Consider the following 15,281-nt stretch of genomic DNA (forward strand, 5'->3'; position numbering starts at 1 on the left):
TCATTACGGTCATTATTCATTTGTAATTCTAATTTATCTCGTAGAAAGTTTATCAAGAGTTGTCCATTTTCGGATGCGAAATTGATATTGAAATTTCCTGCTAAGATTAGTGGCAACGTATGATAGTTTTCTCCTAGTTCTTCAGAACCTACTCGACCATAAATCATAAGTCTTCTGTATATAAACTTTATGATATTATTAACTGTGTTATTAGGCGAAATGTAAACATTTACCATTATGATGTTTGTTCTATCGTCCAAAATGTATCACCAATTGATGACTGACCAATATCAACTTCACGAATATGTCGTAATAGAATGTCCATGTTCGAAGTTACTATATTCGAGGTATCATTCGATTTCTGATAAATTGCCACTCCTGTTGATCTAACATTTTTACGCTTGAATTTCGCAATACAATCAAAATTCGGGATGTCAATGTTTTCATCGTCATTTGACCAGGTTTCTGATAAAAACAGGATATTGCTTGAATCAATTGCGGGATCGCTCAAGTCCGATACGTGTTTTCGGAGACTTTGGCAATTAAAAGTAACCATGGACAACTTTTTTCTGTCATTCATAAAATCGAGAATCGTTCTACCTATTGTTGACAATGTGTTCAACGATAATCGGCGAAATTCATCTTGTAAAGATATGATCGATGTATCATTTTTTCGCCCATGATAAAATCTATTATCATTGTCTTTTGGTACTATGTTGAGTCCGTCAATACTGGTAACTCGTGAACAACATAAAGTAATGATAAAGAATGAGTCCTTTGATATTCATAAACTACTTCATCGAATGTTCCACCTTGAGATTTATGAATTGTCATGGCGCAGCCTGATACTAAAGGAAAATAATTACGTTTTGCATTTATTGTTTTGTTATTATTCATGGCAATGGTAGATGTTCTGCGTTCTATTGGGACGGCATGTTTATCAATATTATGTGCCGCAACGTAAGCGGAAGCTTTTTGTCGAAGTTTTTTTACCAACTTTTTGTGAATTCTCAAAAGTTAACCATACTCGTGTAACTTCATTTTGTTCGTTTTGTTCAATATGTACCAATTTACCAACTGCACCATTTGCCAATCCATCTGATACATCAATGTTTGTGGTGATAATTTACGATTTGTACGGAACGAAAACAATTTCGTACGGTAAATAGCCAGTATCAATAACTGACATTTTGTGAAATTTCTGTTTGAGAAAAGCTTCTTGTTCAGTACTTTGACATCCAAAAAATAAATCCGTAGCTATTGATGCTATTTTATTATCTGCACATTGCAATATCGTATTATTGTATTCATTGACGGAATTATTAGTAAGAAAATTACGAATTCCATGTGGACATAATTGATCAGCCTGCTCCTTTGTAAAGAATCGTGATTCAATAATTGCTAATTCGTCATCTGTTAATATAATGTCATTACCGATTTTTATGAGTAATGTTGAAAATATTGAATTACTTTGTCGCATCACTTCTGTCAATTGGTAAAATTTTAATCCTCGCCATAGTACTGGTCCTGCCATACGCTATTTTGGCTGTTTGTAGATTGGTGTGGCGCGAACAGGCGGCAGTTGCCGTAAATCACCAATAAAAATCATGTCCAATCCACCGAAATTCGTTTCAAAATTCCCTGTTATTTGTTTTAGTATAGTATCGATTTGAGCTAATAATTCTGCACCAATCATGCTTACTTCATCTATGATCAAGACTTTTACATATCTGAACAGTGTACGATATTGATTTGCTGTCTCTGTTGATAATGGAAAAAGTTTTGATAGCGATATTTTCAACGCAGTGTGTACAGTCGATCCGTCGATAGCAACTGCAGCTTTGCCTGTGAATCCGCATGTGATGTATGCATCATTATCTGAATATCTATTGTAAATTTCCATTACAAGTTTTATGGTAAAAGTTTTTCCACATCCAGCAGGTCCAGTGAAGAATACTTGTAGTGGTGATGAAGTTGAAGATAGGATGTGGTCGATGACATGAAGAAGGAATTCTTTTTGTTTTTCATTTGCAGATCTCATTAGTTGACAGAATTGATCTAGTTCCATAATATTTTTTTTCTTCTTCGCCATAACACCTAACTTATTCAATGTTGCTAAGTGAAGATCTATATTAACATCTGCATTTGGATCACAATACAATAGTTGAAAGGTATTGGGCTCTGGGAAGCGATTCGCAACATCTTGAATTTCAGTCTCATCATCGTCTAGATTCCCGTCTTCACGGCACAATTGTCGACAGATTTCAATCGTTTTTTCGACATCTAAGTTTGATTCAAATTCTTTTCTTCTTTCCAAAATTAGAGCTTCATTTTCATCGTAGATATTGTTAAATTTCATTTCAGCTAAAATTTCAGCATCTTCATTTCTAAATGGAATGTGTAACGTGACCATTTCTCGTCTATATTCATTGTAATCTTGTGCAATATCATAATTTCGATATCGAATAACTTTGGGCACTACTCTTTCAGCGTAAACACCATTTTTGTTTTTATAATATTTAGAAACAAAAAACAGAAATTGTGCTAATTCATCGGGTCGTCGTTGATATTTATCGAACCAATCTTCCTTCCAAATATCTGTGGAATTTTCGTCCAGTTCACTTAGTTCTTTTTGAGTCTTTCGAATTCTTTGTCGTTCAATTGGCCACTCTGTGTTTATATATATGACAACAACTGAGCTCTTTGACATTGGCTCTCTGAGCAGATACCAAGCAGCCTCTTAACTACTCATTTCTACACTATTTAATATATCTACACTCATTTTTCTCGTAATATCCACTATATCGAACTCCGGATGTTCATTCATTATTTCTATAATATTTCGTTGTAAGTTACTAACACCTCTATTAGTTTTGTTCACATACTCAACAACATAGGCAGCACAGGAATACTCCTCAGTGATAATTTGAAAATCCATGTTCGACCTTAGAATATTAAAAAAAAAGGGTTGAATGGATTATGCCGTTTTTCTGTAGGACTGCGTTTATAGAATATTTTGGGTCTCGTAATTCCAGCACGAAGTATGTTGCGGTATTCATCGTCCGATTGAATATTATTTTTTTCGTAAAAGTCATCGATATTATCGTAATCTGTGCTTTCTAAATTGGATCTGATTTCAGCATATTTCTTAGCATATCGTTGAAAATGTTCGTCTGTTTTTTGCATCGGTGTAAGATTCAATGTTTTGCGACATAGCATAAAAGGTGCTTCAAATCTGCATTTTTGTGGTTTATTAGCAACTATCTTCTCATAGCATGTAAATGTGTGTTTATGAGTTTGTAATTTAATATTTCCTGATGCTTGAGATGCTGAAACTGATACTAAACTGTCTATTAAATGTATAACTTCACTGTTATTTTCATCAATCATATTATCTGGAGCATTTTCGAGCCACAATAAAATATGTGCATGCGGACTTCCGCGATGCTGGAATTCAATACGTTTAAAGTATTCAGCAACTCTGTAGCAACCGAAAGGACTGCATGCTTTGGATTGTAATATTGTGAGCAATACGTTAACCAATTTATTAAAGTAGATAGCGCAAGTCACAGCATCTTCATTGATAAGTGTGCTTTTTTCAATAAAACTTAGTTCCGACGCAGCACGCTCGGAAATGTCCGCTTCCTTGTTCGCTAATTTATACAACAGCTATATCAGATTCGTCCATCCTATTTCATTGGCGCTAAGAGTCATGAAAGCTGTTGGTCTGCCGTTCTGTCGAATCATTGCGAAAAGATCTTTCTTTCTTTGTGCCCAATACCAAGTTGAATTTGGTATTGAACGTAGGAAAGCAAGATTCGATTCAATACAATTGTTTATGTACTCATCTGATTGGATTTGTTCTCTTGTTATGTTGGTATTAGGACTATTGGTCCTTGAATGCCACAGTCAAACAATCTCGAATCCTCAATCTCATAATCTTCACAGCGATATACAACAAATGGTAGGGAGTCATTGCTCGACGGTCAGTACGACGCAATTCACTGGAAGCTATCATGAATGGTGTAGCTTTAATGTTTTCTTTGAATGTTCTAAATTGTCCCAAATAGATAGTTGGAAATGACAATTCTTCCGCGTGTTCATCGAATAATAAACTACGATCTCCAGGTGCGATCCTTAAATATTTTTCGTCGTTCCATAGAAGAGTATGTTGCTGAGCTGTAAGACTCTACTCGATGGGGATATCTTCACTGACTTCATCTATGTTACTTATTCGTTGAGTTTTTCGTTGAGTTTCTTCATTATCATCACTGAGGAATCCATGATTAATTGTGATATTGTAGTAAGTATAATGAGGCGTGTTTACCAAATATTGTAACCATGCCTTAATATTTTTTTTTATTAATTAATCCTTGTAAATAGCTTGACTTGTGGATTCGTTTCTTTTTTATATGAACATAGATGCAATGATCATCGCTGATATCTCTTGGAAGTTGATTGACCATTGTATCCACAGATACTGGCACATTTATAACCTGACCGTATATACCAAACTGCCCATGCACATGCCGTAGTCTTCGTATCTGCATAAATGGGAGACGAGGAGAAATTGCTCTTTCCGTAACTAGGTCAAGTTTCGGTAATTGTGCAGGAATTTCTGGATATTTAAATCCATTGTACCATGACAATATTGGAATAGTTTGCTTGTCAAGACCAACTTTACATGTCGAACAAATCATTGCATCTTTAATGTTGTTGATATTCTGGAAATTATAAAATTTATATTTGTTAATTTCTTCATAGTGATCAAGTATGTGCATAGTTCGATATTATTTCAAAATAATATTATTTCTTACCGTTATTTTCTTCAATAGATCTTTATAATTGTCAGATGCCTTTTTTAAGTCATTTTTTAAACCATAATCTATCACAGACTGTACATGAATAACCAAATTGATTTTTCCGAAATTTTCTATAGAAATTTTCATGAGCCTTTTTATGTTTTGCAATGTCGTCGTACTTCAAAGTTAAATCACAGAGGTCTGATTGTTTTCATTATTTCCCGATGGATTATTGCTATGAACAGAAAAAGATATATATTAAAATAAAATATAGCCTAAAATTTTTTTTATCAAAAACACAACATATATAATTTCAATAATTTTTTTTTATCAAAAACACAACATATATAATTTCAATAATTTCAATGATAATTACGATTCCATGTTGACATTATCATTTCTTCTCTCACGATATTCTCGTATGCGTTGAGCTGCAGTTTTCGCCTGTTTTTTTGATGACTCACTAACGCCTTTTTTTTTTCTCTTCTCCATCGCCGTGTTGCCTCTGCAGACTTTGCTCTCCTTTCTATTGTCGTTATTTCAGAGGGTTCAGGGACTTGATTGTTTTCTGATGGACCAGCACTTTGAATATCATCTGATTGTTCTTCATTATTTCCCGATGGATTATTGCTTGCGTTGATTACTTTGCAAGTAATATAAGTGCATATGTATGTAAATGTAGTGTGTGTGTGTTAATAATATAAATTCTGATTCAAGGAAAAAGTGAGTTTTGCAGTTCTCTGATACATACCAGGAACTGCAAAACTCACTTTTTCCCTGAATCAGCTCATACGCACAGTGATTGGACTTAAATAGAAACTTTTGCGTATGAGCTGATTTAAGGAAAAAGTGAGTTTTGCAGTTCGTGGTATGTATCAGAGAACTGTAAAACTCACTTTTTCCTTGAATCAGCTCATACGCAAAAGTTTCTATTTAAGTCCAATCACTGTGTCGGAATCGATCTTCAGTAGTCGAAGTCGATTATGAATCGGTTCTTGACATTCGAAAAATCGATTACTTCACGAGAAAACTCGATTCTCGAGTAGAATCGGAATCGAGTTTACCATCCCTACTGGCCGCCATCGCGTGCACATTAAAACCTCCGCACAATAACCACCACAAAAAAAAATGATTTTTTTTCATGTAATTTATATGGAAAACAGAAAATTTGAAAGAGGCACCTCTTAATATTAATATTAAGAGCTCATCTTTTGAGTGACTTTTTTTTACACATTTTTGAAAGTTTTGAGCCTGTTTTTCAGTTGAAAAAAAAGGTTGCCTCAGAATGACATACCCTAATGTACATACATTCATAATAACAAGTGTCGCACGCATCTTTCGCATCTCCGTTGTCACGGACAATCAATGGCCGAAACTCAAAGAGTCACGCCCGGAACACATAGAGCGGGGCAGACTGCAAGCGACATCTGTCAAATATTAAAATACACACGTTCTTATGGACACAGTTATGTAGTTGTGCAGCTGTCTGTGTAGCTGTGTCCTTAAGAATGTGTGTATTTCAAAATCAGATTCAGATGGCGCTTGCAGTCTGTCGCGTTCTATGTGTTCAGCACATCAATCTGTCGAAGCATTGACGCGACGAGACGCGAAAGAAACTAACAAACGATCCCCGATTTTTACCGCTTCCCTTGCCGCTGTAACAGCTTCGCCTTCCAACGTGCGTAAATATGTATGCATTTATATGAACTTGCATAAGGAGCATGCAAGTTAATGACAGCCTCCACACAGCCACTTAACCATAACTGTAAACAATATTGAATATTTACAATTTACAGTTGTGCGGCCACATAATTAATGAATTTGATATACTTTTTCCGTTCACATAACAATATTTGTAGCCCTCACAAGAAGGCATAATAAATCAAAGCAGAACACTTAACGTTCTGCCTAAAAATGTTGATATTAATGTAAATTGACACTCTCTTATAACTTTAAGTAAATAATAAGGAAATGTATAAATATAAGTAACTTATAAATAAAGTTATGATTTTGTATCTGGCAATTCAGTCAACACAACGCTTTTTATTTTCTCTGCGCGTTAGCAGAAAGGAAAATAATTTTTTTTATAAATTCCCGCGATACGGGAATTAATTGGCGCCCAACGTGGGGCACGAAAAAAAAACATATCCTCGGAAAAGGATAAGTGTACGTGAATCCTAATAAAAAAACATATCCTCGGAAAAGGATAAGTGTTCGTGAATCCTAATAAAATATAAACCCTGTGCGAGAGTAAAAAAAAAAAACACAACAAAAACACGCTTAAGTGATATTACTAAATAATTAATGAACAATCAATTAACGATAATTTAATAAAACCATAAGTGGCGGTTAATTGCAAAAAATACCAGAAGAAGAAGAAGCAGAAACACAAACAAACATACTCACATATAAATTGCGAAGTAAAAGTAGAGAAATTTACAACAATTTGTGATACGAAGGTGTGAGCGCAGCAGCTTTATCAGCAGAATTAATTAAGGAGATTTGAAATAATCAAAAGGCAACAATAGTAGCGCAAAAGCAAAGGCAACGGCAGCGGCAGCAAAGGCAGCAGCAGCAAGGGCAACAACAGCAGCAACAGCAGCAACAACATAGAATTAGTAGTAAGTAAGACAATAATTATTAATTAAATGAAAACCAATCACATTAAGTAATATATATATATATTCATGGGAAATACCCAAATTAAACATAAGTATACCAGATTATATTACTGTAAAAATTGCGGTGGGGATCACAAAGAAAAAAAGTGCCCCAGAGAAAAAAAATAAAAAAAAAAACATAGTTTCTAGTATGTGCAACCAATACTAAAATAAAATTAAGCTGCGATTCACCACCTTCGGGGGGACCCTCCAGCTTAGATAAAATAAAAATATAAATTAAGGCTCGACCAGCCACATAACAAAATAAAAGGACCCCCATAACTTAGCTCAATTCTGCGAATCCTACACAAAAGGACCCTCCAGAATAGAAGAGCACCTCTTCCTAGAAGAGATTATACAAGTATAAAATAATAATAAAGTTTTTTTCTCTAAACAAAAAATAATAATAATAATTAATCATGATTAGTGAGGCAGGATTAACGGTAGATTTAATTACGCGCCTAATTGCGGAAAGCAATATTACAATAAGGCAAGAAATTGACAGATTAAAAACTCTAGTTGAAACTGAAACACACAGAGTAACAGATTTTCAGACAGAAACAATAAATGACAACATTCAGTGTCATGAGTCACTAGATGTTATAAAATCCTTACCAGAATTTTCAGGAAGGATAAACGCTTATGTTAGCTGGCGCGAAGCAGCACATAACGTTATGAGTTTATATGTAAAAGGTAGCCGAAAGTACTTCGCAGCCCTTACGATTTTGCGTAACAAAATTACACTAGAAGCAAATGACACATTAACCAACCATGGTACTGTGTTAAATTTTGACGCGATAATTGCGCGTCTCGGTTTTGCATATTCGGACAAACGTCCGATTCATATCATAGAACAAGAAATGAGTGTTTTACGACAAGGCTCAATGACGGTCATTGAGTATTATAATTTAGTTAATAAAAAACTAACGTTGATAATTAATAAAACCATTATGACTTATGGAGGGGCCGCACCAATAACCAAAGAACTGAACAAAAAGAATAGAGACCAGGCTCTTAGAATATTTATAACTGGACTTAACGCTCCATTAAGAGATATTATATTTTCCCTCTGTCCGGAAGATTTGCCCGACGCATTGGCCAAAGCTCAGGAAATAGAGTCCAATAATCAGAGAGCTCGATTTGCACAAAATTTTGCAAATGAAAGGACAAGAGTAAAACAGTTTTATCCAAGTAATAATTTACGATTTCCTCAGAGGAGTAACATGCCAAAACCAGAACCAATGGACATAGATCCATCTATGTCTAGATCATATCGAAGGGAAAATTACCCAAAGCCCCAATTAAACAATAGCCATAACTACCAAAATTTTGAAAAACCATTGGCCAGTACAAGCCATCAAGCCAATATGGACCAACCAAATAGGTATATTTCAAATAAAAATACCCAAGGAATAAAACGACCAAGGGAAAGCAATTATAGCTTTCGCCCACAGGAGAAAACCCAGAGGATAAATAACATAAATGAGAGTCATTTTTTAGACAAGGAGGGGATGAACTCCCCTACCTAAAGCTCTACGACTCAAAAATAAAAAAAAGTTTAAAAGCTCTAGTCGATGCAGGAGCAACCTCTTGCTATATTAAGCCTGGGGTTTATAACAACAAAAAAGATCTAGCCATTTATAAACGGATAAAAACCGTGAACGACTATTCTATAATAAAGCATTACCATATAATAACCATATTTGGAGTCGAAGAAATTTTCTACGAAATAGAAGGTTTAGAATCAGATCTCCTTTTGGGGTATAATTTCCTTGAAAAAATTGAGGCACTTATCGACGTGCCCAATGGGAAAATAAATTATATGGAAAAAAATAATAATAAAAACGAAACAAACAGTATAAACATTTATTTTGAAAATAAAAATGGAGAAAATTTAAAAATCAAGGAACAAAAAGTTTCTGTACATTTAACTGAGGGAAATATCATTAAAAATGAAAAAGAAAACAATAAGGAACATAAAGATTCCGTAAAGCCAGCCGAAGATTTTACCGGCAATATTTTATTAAAAAAATTTATTTTGGGACAAAAAGGTCCTAAAACGCCAGCCGAAGATAATACCGGCAAATTAAATAAAGAAAATATTGTGGAACAAAAAAGTTCTACAAAGCCAGCCGAAGATAATACCGGCAAATTAAATAAAGAAAACAGTGTGGAACAAAAAAGTTCTACAAAGCCAGCCGAAGATAATACCGGCAAATTAAATAAAGAAAATAGTGTGGAACAAAAAAGTTCTACAACGCCAGCCGAAGATAATACCGGCAAATTAAATAAAGAAAATATTGTGGAAAGAGAAATTTCTACAACGCCAGCCGATGAATTTACCGGCAACATGAACGATAACTATTCAATATTGGGCGAAAGTGGCTCAGAAATGAATGGTGATAATGATAATTATTATTCGGTAAAGAATTCCGAAAGTTCAAACAATGAAAATCAGGATGAAAAATTGCAGGATCTTAAAACACATATAAAAGAAAAAATTGCTAAAATGCATTCAAGTATTAATACAAACTTTGCCTTCATGACGAAAGTAAAAGCAGAAATAAGAATGAAAAATGAGGATCCGATATGGAGCAGACAATATCCATATCCTTTATCTGTAAATGCGTTTATTAATGAAGAAATAAAAAAATTGATTAATGAAAATATCATAAGACCGAGTAAAAGTCCGTATAATTCACCTATTTGGGTGGTACCAAAAAAAGGTACAAATGAGAATGGAACACCAAAATTTAGAATGGTAATCGATTACAAAAAGCTAAATGAGCATACAATTCCCGATCGTTACCCTATTCCAGATACTAACGTAATATTGTCTAATTTAGGCAAGGCAAAATATTTTTCAAGCATCGATCTAGAATCAGGATTCCATCAAATTATAATGTCAAAGAATGATATTGAGAAAACAGCTTTTTCCGTTAATAATGGGAAATATGAATTTTTAAGGATGCCTTTTGGTTTAAAAAATGCTCCTAGAATTTTTCAGAGGGCAATGGATGACATATTGCGAGAACATATTGGGAAAATTTGTCACGTTTATATGGATGATATAATTATTTTTTCAAAAAATATAACTCAACACTTAAAAGATTTGGAAACAATTACGCAAATTTTAAAAGAAGCTAATATCAAAATTTCATTAGAAAAATCAAAATTTTTCGAGAAAGAAATAGAGTTTTTAGGTTATGTAGTAGCTCATAATGTTATCAAAACAGACCCAAATAAAATAAAATTAATATTAAATTATCCAATACCAAGAAGTTTACGCGAATTAAGAGGCTTCTTAGGGCTTGCAGGATATTATCGTAAATTTGTTAAAGACTATGCGGCGATAGCTAAACCTTTGACAAAATACCTATCAGGAGAAAATGGTAGGATTTCTAAAAACAAATCAAAAAAATTTGAAATAACTCTAAATGAGGAAGGAATATCTGCATTAAATAAATTAAAGAATCATTTGGCTTCAGAAATGGAATTAACACAACCCGATTACTAAAAAATATTTTTATTAACTACCGATGCATCTAACTTTGCAATGGGTGCGGTACTATCACAAGGAGGTAAACCAATTACCTTCATTTCAAAAACTCTTAATAAAACTGAAAGAAATTACGCAACTAATGAGAAGGAACTTTACGCCATTGTTTGGGCACTAAAAAATCTACGAAATTATCTCTACGGTGTAACCAATTTGGAAATACATACCGATCATCAACCATTAACATTTGCTTTATCACCCCGTAACCCGAATCCAAAAATGAAAAGATGGCACGCAATTATAGAAAAATTCTCTCCTAAATTTGTGTACCAACCCGGTAAAACCAATGTAGTAGCAGACGCACTTTCCCGTCTTCAGTTAAACCATTTATCAAACGAATCGGAAGATTCAGAGCACTCGGCACAGAGTAGCGAAAACAATCAAATACAGGAAACAAAAAAACCATTAAATCAGTTTAAACAGCAAATTATACTATGTAAAAATAGGTTCACGATTCATGAGTTAATCGAAACCTTTGGGAATAAAAGGCATTTAATAGAGTATGACACAGTAGAAAATTTAATGACTATTTTGAAGGAATATATTCAACCAAAGTTAGTGACAGCGATTCACTGCACTGTTGAAGACTTGCACGAAATCCAAGAAGCTCTGAAACAAACCTTTCAAAACAAATTTGTATTTACCAAACTCTTCCCAATGGATATTATTAATAGAGAAGATCAGTCCGGATTAATAGAACAAACCCATAATAGAGCTCATCGAAGCTATAATGAAAATCTTAAACAAATAGAGAAATTGTATTATTGGCCCGAAATGAGGAAAAGAATGAAAGAATACATTCGAAATTGTATGATATGCAATAAAAATAAATATGATCGCCATCCTAAGAAAATACCAATAGGTAAAGCCCCAATTCCAGAGAAAGAAGGAGAACAGCTCCATTTAGACATTTTTTACGCACAGAAACTAAAATTTATCACATGTGTGGACGCTTATTCAAAATTTTTAATATTAAAACATATAGAAGACAAGTCAAATATCGAAGAAAAGGTTTTAGAATTACTTCAAACCTTTACAGATGTAAAACAAATTACTTTAGATAATGAACCAAGCTTTACTACACCAACATTTAAATCCTTAATGCAAAGGTTAAATATTGAAATTTACTTTTGTGATCCACGTCATAGCACAACTAATGGGCAAGTTGAAAGAGTTCATTCAACGATAATCGAAATAGCCAGATGTATACAGGAAGAATACAATATTGTCAGTAACTTAGAAACAGTACTTAGAGCAGCGCAACAATACAATACAACAATTCATTCAGTAACGAATTTTAAACCAAATGAAGTACTTTATAATAGGGTAAACCATGAAAACTTACCAACCACTTTAAAGCAAGCGCAGGAAAAAATGCTAATGTTTCATAATAAACATAGAATAGATAAGCAATATCATCCCGGACAAATTATTTATGAAAAAATAATTGGAGAGAGAAATAAATTACAACCTCGGTATAAGAAACAACAGGTTAAAGAAAACTTGGGGAATAATATAATAATAAATAACAGAAATAGAATTATACATAAAGATAACATAAAATCATAATTAATTATAGGTTTTCAAAATGATCCTTTCAATTTTCACATTACTAATTGGCTTAACGACAGCTGATATCATAGATTATACCCGACAGGACTACGTACTTATCGAAAATGGAGACGTTTCCATTTATGAAGAATATGGAGATATATTTCATATCACTAATTTAACAATCTTTGAAAATATAATAACAGAAGAAAAAAGGAGTTTTTATAACAATATGAAATATGGAATTAATAATAATGATAATTTAGAAATCATCACTCAAGAAACAGAATCAGAAATATTATTAATTAAAACTCTATTAGGACAGTTAAAACAAAACCATGTTAGACAAAAAAGAGGAATAAATGAATTAGGTACACTTTGGAAATGGATAGCAGGAACTCCAGATCATGATGATTTTATAAAAATAAATAATAGATTAAATGATCTAACAATAAATAACAATAAACAATTTACTACAAATTCAGAAATTTTTAAAGTAATAACAGAATTAACTGATACAATAAATAACATAAAAAGTGATAACACAGCCAGAAAAATCAAAAGAAGAAGAAATCAATACATTATACATGAACTACAAAATATAATAAATACAATAACATTTGGGAAAATAGGAATTTTAAATCCCACAATATTACATTTCAATGAATTAAGAAACATAACATATTACCAACATGGTACAATGACCATTACAGACTTAATGGACATTTCAAAATTTAAAATAGCACAAAAAGGAGATATAATTATACTTTATATCAAATACCCTAAAATTGAATCAACATGTAAATATTATGATGTGAGAGCCATAGCTCAATTAGATGGTAAGCTGATAATTGATCAGAACATAATATATTGTAATACTAAATTTTTAAATATACAAAATTGTAAAACTGAAATTACAAAAACATACTGCAAATTAAATAAAAAAAGTACATGTTTATCAGAAATATTAAATAAAAAACAAGGAAAATGTAAAAAATTAAAAGAGAAAAATTTGAAAATAGAGGAAATAAAACCAGGAGCAATATTAATTTCAGGAGAAAATATTGTAGACAATCAAACAATAACTGGAACTTATTTGATAACTTTTGAAAATAATACAGTAATTAATAATCAAACTTATGAAAATATAGAAACAAAAATCTGGAATTATCTTAAAAATAATCATATCAATAATTTTGAAATTTTAGAATATATAGAAACAACTAATAAACTGTTAACATTAGATAATATAAACATGTTAGCAGAACGGAATAAGCATATCACAGTCCATTCATATTTTTATTATAGTTATAATAGTAATCTTGGGAATATTCTTCATAACTTACATAATATTAAAATTCAAAAAATCACGCGAAATTCCCAAACCAATAGAAAATGCGCAATTGCAAGAAGTCACATATAATGTTCTTTTAGATCAAATACATAAATTAACTCAAAATAATAGTGAATCGGGGACGATTCATCTTAGGGAGGGGGGAGTTAATGACAGCCTCCACACAGCCACTTAACCATAACTGTAAACAATATTGAATATTTACAATTTACAGTTGTGCGGCCACATAATTAAAGAATTTGATATACTTTTTCCGTTCACATAAACAATATTTGTAGCCCTCACAAGAAGGCATAATAAATCAAAGCAGAACACTTAACGTTCTGCCTAAAAATGTTGATATTAATGTAAATTGACACTCTCTTATAACTTTAAGTAAATAATAAGGAAATGTATAAATATAAGTAACTTATAAATAAAGTTATCATTTTGTATCTGGCAATTCAGTCAACACAACGCTTTTTATTTTCTCTGCGCGTTAGCAGAAAGGAAAATAATTTTTTTTATAAATTCCCGCGATACGGGAATTAATTTGCATGCATGTGTTTATGTCTTCATATTCATATTCATGCATACATATATTTCTGTCTCTTCATATTCTCGGTTAGAATATGTGAGAGAATTGTAAACAATGTTAAAATTGCGAGGCGAATTCCGACCTTACATACAATGTTAACAAATTTTATGTTCTCTGTCTATACTTTTAAGTTCTCTGGTTCTTGCAAATTTGTTTACATGCACACATAATTACATATGTATGTACGTGAATAATTGGGTCTTTTAATATGTAAATATGTTAAATGAAATCTCGTAAATTTGGCAACGCGGTGAGCTTTCTCTATATTATACGTTCTCTGCGTTCGCCTCGCCTGATCACACTTTTCGTTACGCGTTCGTCAGCTTACTCCCCAAGCCAATTACCGTTCGCCTCGCCTGATCACACTTTTCGTTGCACGTTCGCCGTTTGTCAGCTTACTCCCCAAGCCAAGCGCGCGTAAAGAAGTTTTACTTCAAAAATATTGTTCAAAAAATAAAATTAACAAATTAGGAAGAGCTAAGTTCGGGTACCACAAAACTTTTTAAGGTGTAAAACGTCAACCAGAGGATCGGAACCTCAGCAATTTTACTTATTACATCTGTACATATACTCTATATAACTCATACACTTACCGACATATTCGGCATACGATTTTTTACAAATACGAAAATCACTATACGGTAGTATATAGTAGTAGGTTAGTATCAACCCGATTTTATCTATTAAATATTATCATGCCACATACTAAAAAAAAATGATCCCTGGTTTTCATTAAGGTACTTTACATACAATCACCAATCACTTGTAGTCAGTGAAT

At 32.6% G+C, this 15,281-nt stretch overlaps 1 protein-coding gene and 1 long non-coding RNA gene across 4 annotated transcripts in view; one reads left to right on the top strand and one right to left on the bottom strand.

Annotated features, from left to right (window-relative positions):
- The window catches only part of LOC105233304 (uncharacterized), a 1,563,509-nt gene that overhangs the window by 393,798 nt on the left and 1,154,430 nt on the right, over window positions 1–15,281 (top strand). The gene's annotated exons all lie outside the window — the stretch shown is intronic.
- Window positions 490–4,994, bottom strand: LOC125776655 (uncharacterized). Its single transcript, XM_049450125.1, has 2 exons — window positions 4,818–4,994; window positions 490–4,724 (listed from the first exon to the last, which is right to left on the bottom strand). Exon 2 carries the CDS (start codon window positions 2,708–2,710, stop codon window positions 1,538–1,540), a length of 1,173 nt encoding a protein of 390 aa, XP_049306082.1. The 5' UTR covers window positions 2,711–4,724; window positions 4,818–4,994; the 3' UTR covers window positions 490–1,537.

This window comes from Bactrocera dorsalis, chromosome 2 (assembly GCF_023373825.1).
Source record: "Bactrocera dorsalis isolate Fly_Bdor chromosome 2, ASM2337382v1, whole genome shotgun sequence".
NCBI classification, from domain to species: domain Eukaryota; kingdom Metazoa; phylum Arthropoda; class Insecta; order Diptera; family Tephritidae; genus Bactrocera; species Bactrocera dorsalis.